At 44.1% G+C, this 18,747-nt stretch overlaps 1 protein-coding gene across 1 annotated transcript in view; it reads left to right on the top strand.

Moving 5' to 3' along the window:
* Nucleotides 1-6,508: 6,508 nt before the first annotated feature.
* The window catches only part of CPEB2 (cytoplasmic polyadenylation element binding protein 2), a gene marked incomplete at both ends in the record, with an annotated part of 61,807 nt that continues 49,568 nt past the window's right edge, over nucleotides 6,509-18,747 (top strand). Inside the window, 3 exons of the mRNA XM_080697078.1 lie at nucleotides 6,509-7,222; nucleotides 8,948-9,238; nucleotides 9,963-10,052. Coding sequence (XP_080553204.1) covers nucleotides 6,509-7,222; nucleotides 8,948-9,238; nucleotides 9,963-10,052 — 1,095 coding nt within the window. The remainder of the gene's footprint in view (nucleotides 7,223-8,947; nucleotides 9,239-9,962; nucleotides 10,053-18,747) is intronic.

The following is an 18,747-nucleotide window of genomic DNA, read 5'->3' as shown; positions in this document are numbered from 1 at the left end:
GAGGTAATTATTGTTCATGTGACACTTGTAATAATAAAGCCTGATCATCACCACAGTGTCATGAGAGCACAGAAGAGGGTGGTGAAGAGAGGTACTGAGCTGGGTCCTAAAAGGTAAGGTGTAGCTTTAACTAGGTGAGAAAAGGAAGCCATTCCAGAAACGCCATGTGCAAAGGTAGGGTTGTGAAATGGCATGACTGAGTCAAAGACCAGGGAGCATGGGCACTGCGGTGAGAGCTGATCAAAGAGGCGTCCTACCAGCCCGTCTGGACTTGATACCGGGGGCGCCAGGTAGGTGGATACTGGCAAGGACACAGTGGCAGGAACAAAGTTACTCTGGGAGACTATTAAAGGTAAGATATTGAGAGAGGGACCAGTGGGAGGCAAGCCAGGAGGTTGTGCAATGGAGCAGGACAGAGAAAAGATGCAGAGCTAAGACCTGCAGAGTGGAGTTGGACTGAAGGGACATTTCCACAGCAGAACTGACAGGGTATGGTGAAGGGTAGGGTGGCCAAGTGTTTTTGGAGGATGAGAGGGAGGGGGAGGGGAGGATGACTCATGCTTCCAGCTTGAGAAACTGGTTGTGTGACCATGACATAGCCCGGGCCAAGAGCAACAGAGGAGAGGCAGGTTTGGGGAAAGATGGTACTGCAGCTCTGGACACATGCTCAACTGGTGAGTCTGAGGGACACCCAGGTCATCTGATTGAACAGACACATGGAAATAGGATCTTTACCCTAGGGCTAGACAGGTGTATTTAGAAAAATTAGAATCTAATGATATGTTACAACATGACCCTGAATGAGTTCACGGAGAATATGTGAAGGTAGGGATGAAGACCAGGAATACAATCCCAAGAGACTGCAACAGCTGCAAGTTCATAGAGACAGAATGTGATTATTACATGAGGATTAGAAAAATAGGAGAACCAGAAATAATCAAGAGGAGTGCTACCATGGCAGGGTCAGTATGAGCAATAATTTCTACTTTCTCCTGCTTAAACTTCAAATCAGGACCAAGTAGCTCCTATCTGAAGACTCAACATAGCCAAGCTTGGAAGTGCTCACCTGTAATCTCAGCAATTCAGAGGCTGAGGCAGGAGGATCTCAAGTTTGAGATCAGCCTGGGCAATATAGTGAGACCCTGCCTCAAATTAAAAATAAAATACAAAAACAGGGAGCAAAGGGGGACTGGGGAGATAGGTGTGTGGTAGAGTTCTTGCCTAGCTGCAGGAGGCCTTGGATTCAATCCCCAGCACTGAAAAATAAAAAAGTAAATAATACATAAAATATTCTCAGTCCTGTCCCACTCACTAGAGTCAATCACATTTACAGTCTCTGCAAGAATACACGCCCAGAAGGTGGAGGCAGCTACCAAGCCGGCCTTCCTGCCATGTGTCCTGAGCTCCTGTTTCCGTTAGTGCTGACACCTCTCCTTGTTCAAGCTCCTGCGAGAAACCCCGAGTCTCCATTTCTTTCCTCCATGTACCAGTTGCCGAAGCCTGGAATCCCAGTGAAAAGCCACCACGACAGGCGCCCTGCTCCTGGGAGTCCAGGGCTGTCTCTTCCTCAGTGCTAACATCCTCGGATACCTTCACTCTGTCTAGTTCATCCTGTTGGTGCCGAGAACAATCTTGGCCCACTTCTTACAAGTCCTGGGAGCTTCGGTGTGGTGTTTGGGCAGACAGCAGATGAGCAAGTGTTACAGGTTACTACTCAGGTTACTACTGTGCACTTATATAGGTATTATCTCCCACGACTGCTCTTCACTAATTCAACAATCCCTTCATTCTGGGGTGACTGCGTCTGGAAACTCCTGAATGCCAGCCATGTGCCAGGCACTGCCCTGGGCAGCAGTGAGCAAAACAGACAGTGTGCCTGAGTTTATGGGGCTTGGGTCTAATGGGGAGAATAGAGTGGCAGTTTCAGTAAACGGTGTGTCCCATGTCTCAAAATCAAACAGCCTACGAGGACAGAGGCCGGAACGGAGAGGGTGGATGTAATTTTACAATGGCAGTTAGGGAAGCTATCATTGAGAAAAATGACCTTGAGACTTAAAATATGTTTTAGAGAGATTGAGAAACATGATAGAGGGAACCTGATGGCATTTAGGAGACAAATCTTCCAGGCAGTGGGAATTGCCAGGGCAAAGGCCCCCAGGCTGACTTGTCCTGGTATGCTAGAGAAGTAAGCTTTCCACCTTGGGGTAGAAGGAGGCAGAGGGAATCAGGTCTACTTGTTGACTGCAAATATTCTGACTTTCTGGGATATGTGTTGTTGACCTGACTCTTCTTCCACTTCAAAAGGATCATTGTGACAGCTATATTGAGAATAGATTGTAGAAGGATATGATCAGGCGCTGGAGCCTAGTTAGGGGGCTGGGGGAACAAGTGAGGGGGAAGAGAATGGGGCATGGACCAGGCTGCCTGTGGTGGGAGTGGTGGGAAGTGTCTAGATTCTGGATATAATGTAAAGGCAGGATAAGCATCACTTTCTGATGGTTTGGATCTTATGTAAGGGGGAAAGAAGGCAAGGGTGGCTCCAAGGCTTTCGGCCTGAGCAATAGGAACAATAAAGTGGCGACTGAGGACTAGGACACCAGGAAGCCACAGGGGTGGGATGGGGGTGAGAGAGGCGGGGAGCTCAAGAAGGCACACTGAATTTGAAGTGAGACACTCACTGAGCTGCAAAATGAAAGCAGAAAAGGGGAGACGTGGCTAAAGGGGGAGCAAAGGAAGTCAGGAGGTTTGGGTTTTGCTTTTTTTAAGATGGGAACTAGTGAAGTCGATTTTTGTAAACCTGAAAGTCTTCCCTCCGGGAACAAGAGGTGAAGATGGAGAAAGTGGCAGGAACTTTGGAGCCAGGTCCTGAGCAGATGGGGTTAGGCTGTGGAGAGCCAGTGGAGACGCTGCCTTTGACAGGTCAGGCAGGCCAGGCACTGAAGCAGGAGCCACGGCCAGGTGTCCAGAGGCAGAGTGACAGGAAGTTCTCAGAAGTCAGGAGCAGGTCAGGGGCTGAGAGCAAGGCTTAGAGGTGTCACCAGAGGTTTCCAGACAGACCAGAAAGTGCAAAATGGTCTTGGAGGACAGGGATTTCTTAAATCTCAGCTCATGACAACCTAATCAAAGGGCTCTAAATCAACTCTTTGATTTGAGGTGAACTTTGTGAGTCTAAAATTTAAAAAGGGAGACCACTGCATGTAGTAAGAGCAAAGACTGCAATAATAAAAGCTTTATTTCTGCTGCAGGAACTTATGTGGGTTTGCTTGTAAAGCCAAAATGTTCTATTTAAAACGCTTGCCCAGGTCAACGGGAGTAATTGAATAAAGGGCCGTGAAATAAAGCCAGAGTCCTTGGCCAATAGTCATGAAGTTAACATATTTTCACGTTAAAAAGAAAGGTCACAGCATTACAATCTTGGCACGGATCCTGCTTGCTAGAGGGCCAGACCCACCACTTGGTGCCCCTTTCCCAGGCCCCATTCCCATTATAGAAAACCTGTTGGCTTTTCAGACATGAGATTCACCAGCATGCAAGTTTAAATGTCAGGAAGTAACTTTCTCCTCTGTGAAAATGAGCGCCTCTGGATACTCGGATGGTAAGTAGTGAGTGGAGTACATGGCGATTAGGATTAGGCATTTGGTGTACTTAATATGAAGTCTGGCCTTATTATTTAATACCAACCTTGATGGTCCTTCGCCATTTCGGATAGCTCTAAACCTTCTAAAACATCACCAGTTAACAGCATAGGAAATCTTTTTTTTAATTATTATTCAAATGCTAACTCAGGCACTATTTAGCTTTTAAATTGTCTTTCCATGGCACTAATTTAGATGACGGAGCTAAGACTTATGTCTATGTTTTCTTCATCTCTCAAGATTTGTTGCTGGATCTGCAAATGATTCCAATCAAATACCACCTTACTTAGAAAAAAATGTATCCATTTTAAAGACTTTACTTGCTTAGGTGGTTAGCTTTCCCCTGTAAAACACAGTAATGAATAATATTTAGGAATATGTCAATAGGTGCTGTTAAACACATATTTTTAATTCTACTGGACTCGGGTTATTATGTAGATATTGTAATTTAGAATAATAAAAGTACTTCTCCAGTTCTACGTTTTTGCTTGTTAATGATTTGAGATAAACTCAAAGCAATTTTTCGTTTACAGGACCAATTTCTGAACCATTTTATGAGATTTTTATAAAGTACTTTTCCCTATTGTAAAAGCAATATAAATCTTGGTTCTAGACAGGATTTCAGACATATACATTTATACATAAAACATATTCCCCCCTACAATGTTTTTTTGTGTGTGTGTATTCTGATTCATATAATTTGAAACACTAAGCAGAGCAGAAATTAAATTTAATAGAAAGTAAGGAATCATAAAATTGTACAGTCTGGCTACATCAGTAAGAGTACGCTAATTTATAACAGTAAACATTTAATCTTAATCCACTTGTGTAGTCTGAATCAGCCTTCTACAGTTCATACTTTCACTTTTCTAAGCTACAAGAAAAAAAGTTAAAACAGGAACATGAAATCCACATCTTATTACAGAGTATGGATCACTGTTATTCTTTACACCCTCAAATATTTTTTCTCTATAAAAATTTTTTTCTATAGAAAAGGAAATAGGATTAGTTCCTCTTCCAGTGCTCCTGAAGAGTGCTAAGCTGGAAAGCTCTCCCCCCTTCCTTCCATTTTGCCAGCCTCAAGAAGCCTGCTGCTGAGTCAGACCCTCATTTCTACCCTGATGTGAGAAACCCTTCTCCCTTGAAAATTAATAAACCTCGGAAATGTTTAGCTCAGTCCCCCTGGGGCGGGGCGGGGCGGGCCCGGGTGAGGCGGGGACCTGAGCTCCGAGGCGGCTCCCGGCGGGTGCGGAGCCACCTCGGAAGGACTTTGTTCCTCTGGGCGAAGCGAGACTGTGTGGTGACAGCCGGGCGCAGCGCCTACTCCGCGTTTACGCTGCAGAAAACACCTCCGTGCGGCCGGCGGAGGTCCGTGACGGCGAGCCGCGCGGGGCACCGGCCGGCGCTTTGGGGCCCGAGGCGCCTCGGGGCAGGGCCCGGCGTCCGCGTCCACACGGGCTCGCCCGCCGCCGCGACCGGCCCCCGGGCTCGCCCGCCTCAGTTTCCCCGCCCGGGAGCCGCGGTGCCGCCGGGCCTCACGTGAGCGCGGGGCGGGGCGGCGCCGGGGACCCGCCCGGCTGTGCGCGCGCCCGCGCCGGGAGGGGCCGTTGCCCAGGAACCGTCCGCGCCGCCCGCGCGTGCTCGCCGCCCTGCGCGCGCCCGGGGCTCGAGAAGACCCCTGTTAGCCGGTCGCCCCGGCTCCAACCGGCCTCCGCGGGAGGGGCCCGCGACGGCGCGCGGCGCGCCCCCGCCGCCCCGCATGTTAATGAGGGGCGTGGCGGGGGCGTGGCCGGGCCTCGCGCCCGCGCGTGCCGGGACGCGCCGCGGCGGGGGGGGGGCGGCGCGATTGTGAGGTGGCGCTGACGCACGTTCCGGGGTTCTTATGCGGCCGGGGCGGCGGCGGCGGCGCCCGAGCGGGTCTCGGGAGGCGGCGGTGGCCGCCGTGCGGGGCGGCGGGGCCCACGTCGGCGCCCCGGCTCAGTCTCAGTGTCCCTCTCTCACTGACTCCCCTCTCTCCCCCGCGGCCGCGCCGCCCCGGCTTCCTCGGCGGGCGGGGCCCAGGGCGCGTGTCCTCGATGAGGGACCTGGGGCTCCGGGTGCTGCCGTCCGGCGGCCCCGGGGCGCCGCGCCCCCGCGCCCTGGCCGCCGCCCCGCCGGCCCCCGCCACGCCCTGCGGCCCGTGGCCGCCGCCTGTCACCGGCTTCGGCGAGGCCGCCTCCCCCTTCCCCAACCCCCTGGCCGCCGCCGCCGCTTCCTCTTCCTCCCGGTGCCCGGCGCCTCCGCACGCCATGCAGGATGAGCTGCTGCTGGGGCTGAGCCCGCAGCCGGCGCGGCCGCTCCCGGGGGCGGCGGCCGCCGAGCAGCTCCCCAACCACCACCCCGGCGGCGGCGGCGGCGGCGGCGGCGGCACGAACGCGGGTGTGACCCACCTCCTCCCCTCCCAGGACTTCAAACCGAGTCTGCACCACCCCTCCTCCTCCTCCGCCTCCTCCTGCTGCTGCTGCCGCACCTCCTCCCCGCAGGACTTCAGTAAGCGGCAGCAGCAGCAGCTGAGCAGCCAGAAGAGGAAAGAGTCGAGCCCTCCCCGCCGTCCCCACCCTCCGGACTCGCAGCCGCCGCCGCCGCCGCGCCGCTGCCCGAGCCGCTGCAGCCCGCCGCGCCGGAGCCTCCCGCCGCCGCCGCCGCCGCCGGAGCCGGCCGACCTGCCCCCGCGCCCGCAGCTCCCGCCCTCGCCGCCCGCCGCCCCGCGGCGCCGCCACGGAGGAGCGGCCAGCCCCCGCCAGCCCCCGGCCGCCGGCGAGGCCCGCGCCGCCGAGCCCCCCGATGCGGGCTGGGCCGCCCCGACGCCGCCGGTGAAGCCCGCGCCCGGCCCCATGGAGTCCCCCAACCACCCCCTGCTCGGCAGCCCCGGCAGCCTGCTGCCCGGCGCGGCGCTCGGCGCGGCCGCCTTCAGCAGCCTGCAGAGCCCCGAGCTCCCGCACGCCGGCGGCGGGCCCCCCGCGGGCGCGGGCTCCGCGTCGCCGCCGCTGCCCGGCTTCGGCGCCCCCTGGGCGGTGCAGCCCGCGTCGCCGCCGCCGCCCGCGCCCCCGCCGCCCTCGCAGCCGCCCTCGCAGCCGCAGCCGCCGCCGCCGCCGCCGCCCTCGCAGCCGCAGCCGCCGCCGCCGCCGCCGCCGGGCTCCGCGGCCGTGCCCCCGGGCGGCGGCGGCGGCGGCGGCGGGGGCGCGGGCGGCGCGCTGAGCGCCATGCCGCCGCCCAGCCCCGACTCGGAGAACGGCTTCTACCCCGGGCTGCCGTCGTCCATGAACCCGGCCTTCTTCCCCAGCTTCTCGCCCGTGTCGCCGCAGGGCTGCGCGGGGCTCGGCGGCGGCGGCGGCGGCGGCGGCGGCGGCTTCGGCGGCCCCTTCTCGGCCCCCGCCGTGGCCCCGCCGCCGCCCGCCATGAATTTACCTCAGCAGCAGCCCCCGCCGCCCGCCGCGCCGCCGCCGCCGCCCAGCCGCAGGTCGCCCGTCAGCCCGCAGCTCCAGCCGCAGCAGCACCCGGCGGCCGCCGCCTTCCTGCAGCAGCGCAACTCGTACAACCACCACCAGGTGCGCGGCCCGACGGCGGGCGGACGGGCGGGCGGACAGACGGACAGACAGACGGGCGGGCGGGCGGGCGGACAGACGGACAGACGGACAGACGGACAGACAGACGGGCGGGCGGGCGGGCGGGCGGGCGGGCCGCGCCGAGCCCCGGGGTGAGGGCGCCGTCGGCGAGCCCCGTCCCGAGCGGTTGGCGGTTGTCGCCGCCCGCGTACTAGTCGGCCGCTCGTGGGGCCGCGGCCCGGGCGGGCCGGGTGGTCCCGGGCTCGGCGGCTTCCCGCGGGTGTAGCCCAGGAGCGGCTCGGGATCCCGGGGGAGGGGACGTTGCGGGGCGCGCCGGGCCCGCCTGGACCCCGACCTGGGTGTAGACGGAGACTGAGCCGCCCCTCGGCCCGCACGAGGTGGCCGGCCCCAGCCCCCCGTGGTTTGAGGTCGCCGGCCGAGCCCCGGGCACCGCGCCGGTGGTGACCGGGACGCGCCCGCCCGGGCACCCGGGGCCTGGCCGTCCCCGTCGCCAGGCGTCGGAAGTGTGTGCGGGGAACGAGCGCTGCGTGTGCAGGGTGTTGTAGAGCTTAGGTTATTTTTAAAGGTACTCTAGAAGCGGTTTTTACTGTCTTTTTAGAAGTAGGTTCCATCTTAAGAGGACCGTATTTATTGATTGTCAGGACATGTATGGCCCATACTTTTACTGGCTAAAGCTTCACCACGTTTTTAGAATATTAGATTGTTGACATTTTTAGCGATTCATACTTTTTAAACGCACACAGGCACCCGTGATAGTCTTGTTTGAAAGAAAGACTCCATTCTCTGATGATTGAACTTGGTTTGCCGTGAGTTCTGGCTTAGAAGATGATTTCTTTTGAAAATGAATGAACTTAGTGGAGACTTGTGTTAAAATTATTAAGAATAATCAAAGTTGCCTATTTGCAGTGTATCTCAGTGGATCCACCTATTGGTAACATCAGATAATTGCGTAATAGTTCATGAAAATTAAGTGAAATAACACTTTAAAGGAATCTGTAATGAAATACCTTGAAAGTTGAGTGATTTTAAGAAGTCACACGTTTTCTATAGTGCCTTAAACTCATAGAGTTTTTAGTGGATTCAATAGAATGATACCAAATGTTAGCCACTTTTATAGTAGTTACAATGTGCGTTGAAAGCCTAAGGTCTGAAAATCTAACTCATAACTGGGATATTTTAGTTAATAAAGACATATAGTTAGTGAGAAACTAGCAGATATTCTACTAGAATACATATAGATACTATATATATATACATATATACATATACACACACACATATATATATATATATATATATATATATATATATATATATAGAATGTGTTCTTTTAAGATTACAGTGTGGCTTGTATCTAATGACAAAATTAATTTCAACTAAGAAGTATGTTTTTCTTTATCTTTATCTTCTAAACAATTCCTTCTGAAGGAAAAAATAATTGCATGATTCTGTTTTAGTAAATGCCATGAGATATCATTATATTAATGCAGATAAGAGAGTGAAAATTTGCCCAGCATTAAATATGATGTCAAATAGCAAAATCTCCAGATCTTTACTTTTTGTAAGCTAGTAGCGTGTGTTTACTGTTGCCTTTATGTATTTCATTCTTTATGATCACATAAAGGACTCTTAGCTAGAATCTGCAATTTGAGTTTGAAGTGCAAGATCTTTAAAAGCCTATACCTTAAATACATGTATTTCCCCCAGCCTCTTCTGAAACAGTCTCCTTGGAGCAGCCATCAGAGCGGTGGCTGGGGCACTGGAAGCATGTCCTGGGGAGCAGTGCATGGCAGAGATCATCGTAGAGCAGGAAACATGGGAATTCCAGGAACTATGAATCAGATATCTCCATTGAAGAAACCGTTTTCTGGTAATGTCATAGCACCACCGAAATTTACTCGCTCTACTCCATCACTGACTCCAAAATCTTGGATTGAAGATAATGTGTTCAGAACAGACAACAATAGTAATACACTCTTACCCTTACAGGTAAGAATGGTATGTAAATGGCCTTATTTCTAATGTTAATCTTTCAGAATAGAAGTTGGGTGGTGGTGGCAGCAGTAGTATATAGTAAAATTAACAGAAAAAATTAAGTTCTAGTTTTAAGCACATAATTTAACTACCAAAAAGGATAAAGTAACACAGAGATTTGAGAATGTGAAAAACTTTATTTGCAATGGGAAATAAGCTAAAAATGTGTTTTTAAAATACAAATTGAAGCTTTTAGTTGTGAAAGCTCCTTAACATGTATAAATTTGTTAATCTTCAGTAGATCACCAAAATTAATTTCTCCTATAACATAGATGAGGTGAAATATAACTAATTAATTATGGATTTGTTTATGATCAGCTGTCTGTTTATCAGAATATACTGAGTTCAGCTGTGATTATGGCAAAATAATAGCAGGGTTTTTTGCCTCTAATTCAGATTTGTCTTCACTGCTTCATTGACTTTATTTTTTCTAAATCTGCAAGATGGCCTAATACTTAGAATGATTAGATAATTTTTAGGCCTTTTAGCATTTTGTTGAAGCTCCCTTATGGGTATTTCAAACGGGAATTCATTTTCCATAAAACTTTTCAAGGTTGGAACAAAGATTTACAGTAGAAAGAACTTTGATTGTTTTTTTTTTCTTTTTGTTTTCTTTTTTTTAATTTTTCTGGGTGGGTATGGGGAAGAAAATTGCTCATTTCTGATGAAAACTTCTATGCTATTGAAGGTGAGATCTAGTTTGCAGTTGCCAGCTTGGGGCTCAGATTCACTCCAAGATAGTTGGTGCACTGCAGCCGGAACATCCAGAATAGACCAGGTAGGCTGCACAGTGTATATTTTTCAGGAATTTGGCTAGGAGTTTAGTATTTACATTATGAGTAGGATTTATCATTTATTTTTAAATTATACCTATTTAAGTATATGTTAGAGGGTTTTAAAGCAACTTTTTTCAAAAAAAGATCACTTGATTTTCCTCCACATAAAATATTCATTTCCAAATTTAAAAGATTTGTAATCATTTTATATTTCTAAAGCATAATAAAATTTGTTATTGAAGGATAAAAAAGAGTTCTATACCCAATAGCACCTGACTTTAAACATCAGTCAAACTAGATGGATTTTATTTCCTTTTGGAATTATTTGCAATTAGGTACAAAATCATGTGTTTACTTAACATCTAATACACATTTCATTTTCTGTAAAACTTTCTAGTAAATTTTTGTCATGATATCCACGACAGATATTTCACATTTGAAATATATGAAATATATTAAGGTATATTTCTTTATAAACCGTCTCAGTTCAGTTTTTTCACCTTTATTATGGTATATTAAAGCTATATGGCTATTAAGCTATATAGTATAGTATTTCCTTTTTCTAAGTTTTATTACTGCATTTGTATTCTTCAGGTAGTTACAAAATGCTCTCTTCCTGGTGATGAGAATTACTACAGGGCACAGAAAACTCAGGCCTTACCTCTGAGGATTCTTTATCACAGAGTCCAAATTTGATTGCGCTTAGACTTGATATCATGTGAGTTAATAGCATGATATCATGTAAGTTAATGTAAGTTAAGTAACTGGAGCTATGTTATCCTTAGCTAAGGCTCTTTCTCAGTTAATTTATCAACACAAGATAATTTGACATGTAAGGTCTGTATAAGAAGATTAATAATATATTTGTTAATAGCATTATAGCTGAAAGGATTAGTACCAACTTCAATAATTAACCATTATCAGTAGTTTTAGGCAGGTGATTATTTACCAATGTTGTCCTGTCAAGATCTCTACATAGAAACTATAGTTATATCATGTACTTTGTAATTTATTATTTTATTAATATATGTTAGCTGTTCATCTGTTTCTATTTTCTTCTTTACTGTGACCCAGTTAACCTGTATCCATGATATTTTTATGGTAGCACTTAGGTTGTTGAAATTGAATACATAAATGTCTAGAACAGAATGTTTGGAAAGGGAAATCATAATTATTTTGAAGATGGTTAGAAAAGTATTTTTAGAAATACAGTTATTCTAAGTGTACATGCAATAGGATAAATATGTGCATATGTATGTTTATATATATATAAAATATATATGTGTCATAAAGGATACTTGGAGGTCAGGGTCATAGATTGAGAAATTAGGTTATTGAAAAAGTTTCAGTTGATAAAATGAGGCTGGAGAATAGATACAGGTGACACAGAAAGTTTTAAAACTAGTAACTCCGGGACTGCCACAGGACAAGAGCTTCATTCTTTCCACTTAATATGAAGCCATTTCACTTTTACTAATTTTATGATCCATAGTTTTAGGTACGTTAAATATACCGAAAGGATTTTGGTGAATTTATAAACTTCTTAAATATTAACACTTACTGTGGACTCTTTAGTAGAAGTGTAATGTGATGAAGACAGTAGAGAAAAAAAGATAATGGAAACTGAATTGAAGTGAACTGGAGGTAAAGGCAGAGTGAACTCTGGGTTTTCTGCCTCTTCCTTTGACATTGAATGTCATAGTTTACGGGCTCTCATCTCCCTGGGTCATAGTTTCCTTATCTATGAAAGGAGGACCTTGAACTAGGTCATGTAAGGCCTTTGCAGTCAGTTCTTATACTTTGTCTGATCTGTTTTGGCCACTTTTTTTTCCTTCTTGCTCTCTCGTCCTTACCCCTAGCTTTTACTTTTAGAATATAAGGGTCTTGGGTTATTGGGAAGGGGTCTAAAGCATTGGTTTGAGGCAGTGGAAGTAGTCTATAACCTTCCTTCTAGTCTTAAAAGCAAAGTCATTGTCTCCTTTGAGTACCCTAAGGATTCTTATACATAATTTACTCTGTCTTTCCATCTCTCCATAAAAGGATGAGGTATTTGAAGTTGAGGTTCTTCAAAATACAGCAGCAGCTACAAACTAGAATTGGCATTTTAAATTGAGTAGTTCTTCGTTATTTATCAAAATATAGAAAAGTATTAATCACTCAAACATTTTAATAGTATTTTGTTAACGAATACATTATTTAAAAGCATTTAACTCTTTATTTCCATGAGTCTCAAGTTGATTAGATCTAGAATATATTGAATTATAGAGCTGAAGACTTAATTTTTAAAGCCTAATACTTCAGGCTTTACCTATACCAAGATCTGAGCATGTAACTGAATTCAGTAAGTGGAAAAGAAATAGTTCCATAGGTTGATTTTATTTGTAAATAAAATTTTGTGAGTTGGCATATCTTATTTTAAATAAGATTCTTTTAATGGAAAAGCTTCAAAGTTAAATGTTTTAAAAAGCAAGTAGAAATTGTTACCCACATTTCTGACTTTAAGATTATTAGAATGCCAGGCGTGTGGCGCACATGCTTGTAATCCCCGTGCTTGGAAGGTTCATGCAGGTTCGAAGCCAGCTGCGCTGGCTTAAGAGACCCTGTTTCCAAATAAAGTAAAAAAAAAATAGGTCTGGGATTGTAACCCGGAGGTAGAAGGATTTCCAGGAACCCCAGTAACACACAGACACACACATACACACACACACACACACACACACAAAAGATTATTAGATATTTCTAATTTTTTGTAGTCTCTGTATTTCTTTACTTTAAAACATTATTAGCTAATTGCCCTTAAAAGAAATCATACTAAAAAATGTAAAATCAAAATTACTTTAAGATGGAATTTTCAACTGGAAGTTGAGATTATATTATATTTATCGATTAAAACTTGAATATTTTAAGTACAAGAGTAAATGTCTTTTTAACAGCAACTTAAGAGATTATTGTTACTTACTGTTTATATATGGCATGTAAGTTCACTGTAAACAAAGCAACATCATGGGACTGTGTGTGAAGTCCATAAATGCGCATTGGCCTCTCCTCTAGCTACAGGAGTATCAATATACGCAACTCAATATTTTTGCTCTTCACATAAGTTGTCTTGACTTACTTGGAGATGTTTTCTACCAGTACTTAATATCTAGATTATTTAATATTGTAATAAATCACAGTTTGAAGAGCTCTCTCAGAAAAACATATTATTCGAGTCTTTGTTCACTCTTACACGAAAAGCATTACATACTAGCAGACCACTTTCAGTATTTCATCTAATAAAGCATTGAATTGTTTCTCTTCAACTAAACTAACTTTAGGGACATACAAACTCTGAAATGAGAGAGAGTGAGCTCTTGTATGCATGCTTTGGGTAATACACACTTTCTCATGTTTCTTATTCTTTGTTTAGTTCTTTAATTATATTTGAAATATTTTCTACTTTACATTGTCTTTAATGTGTGTAGATATATTCTGGAATAACTTTGGGAAATTTTGGCCTTATCAATTAAAAAAGAAATTAGAGTAACAAGCATAGCACCTTTGTTGAGGTTCAGAATACATAAAAGAAGTTGAAGGCAAGTATGTTCATTGTGTATGTATTAGTGTCTTAATTACTCTCAGGATACAGGGAGGAAAAACAGCTATTCTTTGCCCTTGGGAAAATAAAAGTCTAGCTGAATGTATTAGATGTATCTAACATGCTATGTTAGTGGTAAAGTAGCAGAGTAGCAAGTCATCTGCCATTAATTCTGTGTGGTGCAGTCACATTGTGTACTCAGGAATGTATGATCAGTATGTACTTAAAACTGGAGGCAATATTAGCACTTCACATTTTAAGTAAAAAATCGAGAGCTAAATACAAGCATTGACAGTACAGTGGTAAGCTTATCTTTCTACTTGCACAGAAGAATGCATCTTCGAGCATCTGATATATCAGTAGATATGTGAATATAGGATTTTTCTATAGTCCATCTCTTTTTTTCCTTTGGTAGAATACTTGATTTCAATGGTGCAGTTTCTACTTAACTACTTCTTTTGAAATTAAACAGGATTTTTAATATATCAGAACAAAAATAATCCCATGAAAAATTCCCTTGTAATTTGAGTTCTTTTATCATACTGACCTAATAGTGTACATAGACATCCTTAATTTGTAGGTCATTGGTCATCTTCAAAATTAGGATTACTGCATTTGTTTTTTCAGCCTTTTCTATTTATTTTGTTACTGGGGATCAAATGCCAAGACATTCTACCTCCAGGCTACTTTATGTTTATTTACTTTTTTTTTTTTTTTTGGTGGTACTGGGGTTCCTGGAAGCCCTTCTATCTCAGGGCTACACTCCCAAACCTATTTTTTATACTTTTTAATTTGGAAACAGGGTCTCTTAAGCCAGCGCGGCTGGCTTCGAACCTGCGCGATCCTCCTGTTTCTGCCTCCCAAGCGCAAGGATTACAAGCGTGCGCCACCACGCCCAGCTATTTACTTTTTATTTTGAAACAGGGTCTCACTAAGTTGCTAAGGTTGACCTCAAATTTGCAATCATCCTGTCTCAGTCTCCCCCATTGGTATTACAGGTGTGTGTCATCTTTTAACCTTTCTAAGACTTTATTGAGGCTCCAATAATCTTCTATGACTAATGTTGTCTAGGTTTAATAAAAATAATAAAATATATTTTACACTGTAAGAAGTCTACTATTTTTTTTTTTTTTTGTGGGTCTGGGGATGGAACCCAGGGACATTCGACCTCTGAGCTACACCCCCTGCCCTATTTTTTATTCTTTATTTTGAAACTGGGTCTCACTGAATTGCAGAGAGCCTCCCTAAGTAGCTGAGGCTGTCTGCAAACTGCGATCCTCGGGTCTCAGCCTCCCGAATGCTGGGATTACAAGCGTGCACCACCACACCCGGCTAGAAGTCTACTTTTCTACCAATGTGTTCTAACATTTTTTCTGACTGTTGTTGGGTTTTGTAATCTGTTTCTAAAAGCCCATATGTTCAGTTCCCATATATTCAGCATTCCCAGATAGTTTTCATATCTTATTTTTAAAATTTATTTTGTATAGATGTATTCCTTTACCACTGAGCTATAACCCCAACACATTCTAGTATTTATTTTGAAACAGGTTCTCTCACTATGTTTCCCAGGCTAGCCTGGAATCTGCGATCATCCTATCTCAGCTTCCCAAGTAGTTTTCATACTTTAGGTTGGATATGAACTCTTCCTCAAAGAGATGAAATTTTTTGGCGATTTTTAAATCACCATGCAGTAATAAACATGAGTTGCTTTGCTATGACTTTCCGTATTTATTATTTCAAGTCAGTATTGGTGTGTTTATATTTCCTTTAAAATTACCTGAGGACTTCTAGTTAAATTTTTAGCCACCAAAAGTTGCATGAATACAAATTTTTTTAATATTTTTACTTTAGAAGAATATATATCTCTTCAAAACCAGATTTCTTTTTGGTTTTACAGAAGTCAGATTTCTAACCCTCATAATTTACTTATATATTATCTATATTATCTATATATTATCTATATTATCTATATATTATCTATATCTATATATTACCTATATATTATCTATATCTTATGTGTATAAGCCTATATGTTTCATTAAATTTCAAAGAGTGATTTTACATTGTTGAGTAATTTGTCTGCTCTAGGCTGTTTTGTGTTTTTTAAGAATCATGTGGGATGCAGCTAATGCTTAGAGTGTGTGTAACTAAGCTAATAGCTTTAACATAGCTTTGATATTATCTTGAAATCAACTTGAGATAAAAAGGGGAATAAGGAATCTTATAAGTGGGCATCTTATTGTTTCATTTGGATATGCTATTCAAACTACAGTTATTAATGCATGGTCCCTGATTGTGTGTGTGTGTGTGTGTGTGTGTGTGTGTGTGTGTGTGTGTATTTTGGTGGTACTGGGGATAGAACCCTTCTACCTCCAGGCTACACTCCCAGACCTATTTTGAAACAGGGTCTCTTAAGCCATCGAGGCTGGTTTTGAACCTGCACGATCCTCCTGTCTCCATCTTCCAAGCACGGGGACTACAGGCATGTGCCACCATGCCTGGCGCAGTTCCTGATATTTCTGAAATAGCTTAAGACTTTTCCATTTTGTACCTTAAATTTTATCCGTGACCTACTGACAGTATATATAAAATTATTTCAATAATTTTACTGTGCTCCTTAGCAAGATCATATTCCTTGCAATGAATGTGGAAGGCATCTACCATCATAATCCAGAAAAAGAATGTTACTTCAGAAATATAGTTTGGGTAATACTACTAGTTACTCTTGAGAGTAAGGCAGTAGATTGACTAAAGTTGGGGCATAGGTTAATTTTGTTCAAAATCATCAGCCTGAAAAGATAGCTGTGAACTGTAACACATTTTCTAAGAATTTAGGATAAGTAGGGTATATAGTATTTTAAGGTATTTATAATTTACTTTTAACAAGATATATAATCTCTTCTAAGGGATTTTTTGCTTAATTACATGAACATTAATGTTTATTATGACAGTTTATATTTCATAATTATATTTTAAATACATCTTGGCACTTTGAATGTAACACTTAATCTTCCTTGAGTGGTTGGAAATTCAGGTTGATGGCAAGGCCTCATCTGATGCTTGTTAGTTTGGTCACTCACCATTTGACTGTCTATTCCATGGAGGATTCTAAGAAGGTTTATAGTCCTTTATAATTATCATTTTAAAAGTATAGTCTTTACCAGCTGGGCGTGGTGGCACACACTTGTAATTCCAGCATTTGGGAGGCTGAGACAGGAGGATCTGGGTTCATGGATAGCCTCAGCTACTAAGTGAAGCCTTTTTCAACTCACTGAGACCCTGTTTAAAAATATAGGGCTGGAGGTGTAGCTCAGGTGGAATGCAGGTAAAATGCCCCAGTGTTCCATCCCCAGCACAGCAAAAAAGAAGAAAAAGTATGGTGTTTACCCTCATAGAACTTGACTTCTACATTTTTACAAAGTTTTTACAGTAGAGGTAAAGTATTCATTTAATAGATACTTGAAATTTGGCTGTGTTCTGTATTTATAAGGTCGCTAGCCTTAATTTAGAAGTTTAGTAGTAGAAACAGGAAAATCAACAAATTAGTTGTGAACACACAGTATGGTAGAAACACAGATGTAGAAATATTTGGAGATTTTTCTAAAATTGCAGGTCATTTTTGCCCAAAGGGTATCCTGCTGTCTAGTCCAGTTTTATCTCAATTATTGCTATGGTACTTTGAATTTTTGCTATTTCTGAAGGCATTAATTTTGAGGCATTGTCTGGTCTGGCACGATTATTTTCTAGAAGGTGGACCCAGAACATAAAAGGTTTAGTGACTTACAAGATTACAAAAGTCTATTATTTCCAGTGTGGTCTATAGGGCAGCAGCATCAGCATCACCTGAGAACAACAATAAATTCTTTGGCACCACTCCAAACCTGTGGAATTAGACTCTGTTAATGTATTCTAGCAATCGGTGTTAACCAGCCTTCCAGATAATTTTGAAGTATTCTCAAGTTCTGGAAGCACTGTTAAACCTCATTGATTCTCTGTGCCTCCTTCACCAAAAGGTCACTGTTCTTTCTAGTGAACAGCTATTATCGATGGCTGTTATTCCTCAGGGGTTTTTCAGTAAAATTGAGCAAGGAGGTGCTGAGGTAGTTAAGTGGTGTTACAGCTGAAATAAGAGCATGCTGTCCAGCAGTTTTTTCATCATTGTCTTACTTTTTATCACTTTAACTCATTGAAAACATGTTGCTTACTGCAATACTGAATCTGAACCCCTATCTTTAAAAAGCTAATAGCAATAATTAAAACATTAAACATATGGCCGGGAGTGGTGGCACATGCTTGTAATCCCAGTACTTGGGAGGTTGGGACAGGAGGATCATGGTTCGCGGCCAGCCTCAGCTACTTAGTGAGGCCCTCTGCAACTTAGTGAGACCCTGTTTCAAAAGAAAGAGTAAAAATTAGGACTGGGGGTGTGTAGCTCAGAGGTAGAATGCCCCTTAGTACTGCAAAAAAATATAAGAAAATAGTAAATATATGAACTTATTCTCAGGAAAACCTATGTTTTTCTTCAGCTTTCTAAAGAATTGGTTCTGAGTTTTCTCAGGATTGTGAACCCCTTTGGAAAACTGATGAAACTTATAAACTGTTTCTTCAGAAAAAAATTATGTGTTTCCATTTATAACACATTGAATAAATTCTTAGAGACTTTGGGTCTCCCTTGAAGCTTCATGGATCTAGGCTAAAGAAGTAACTTGATTTGATTTCTGTGGGAAAACTTTCTAAAAATTAGCTTTATAATTGTTTTTATTTCCATATTCTGTGGTAATTTATTGGGAGTTTAAAATAGTCTACCCATTTTAAAGAAGTCCACATGAATATATGTTTGCACACACACAAACATACCTGAACAGTTAGGAATGACACTGATTTATTTTGGGAAAGACTCCTAGACTATTTGGAGTCTCTGAAAGACAGCTTGCTATAATGGTTTCTCTCTCTCTCTCTCTCTGTGTGTGTGTGTGTGTGTGTGTGTGTGTGTGTGTGTGTGTGTGTGGCTGCGCACACGTGTGCATGCACAGTATACATTCAGTATATGTTAAGCAAAATATAGCATAAATTTACAAGAAGTACATTGAATCCATTCCAGCAGGCAAAGAAAGGGATTG

This window comes from Muscardinus avellanarius, assembly GCF_963383645.1.
Source record: "Muscardinus avellanarius genome assembly, chromosome: 6".
Classification (NCBI taxonomy): Eukaryota; Metazoa; Chordata; class Mammalia; order Rodentia; family Gliridae; genus Muscardinus; species Muscardinus avellanarius.
This window is presented reverse-complemented; position numbering and strand designations above follow the sequence as displayed.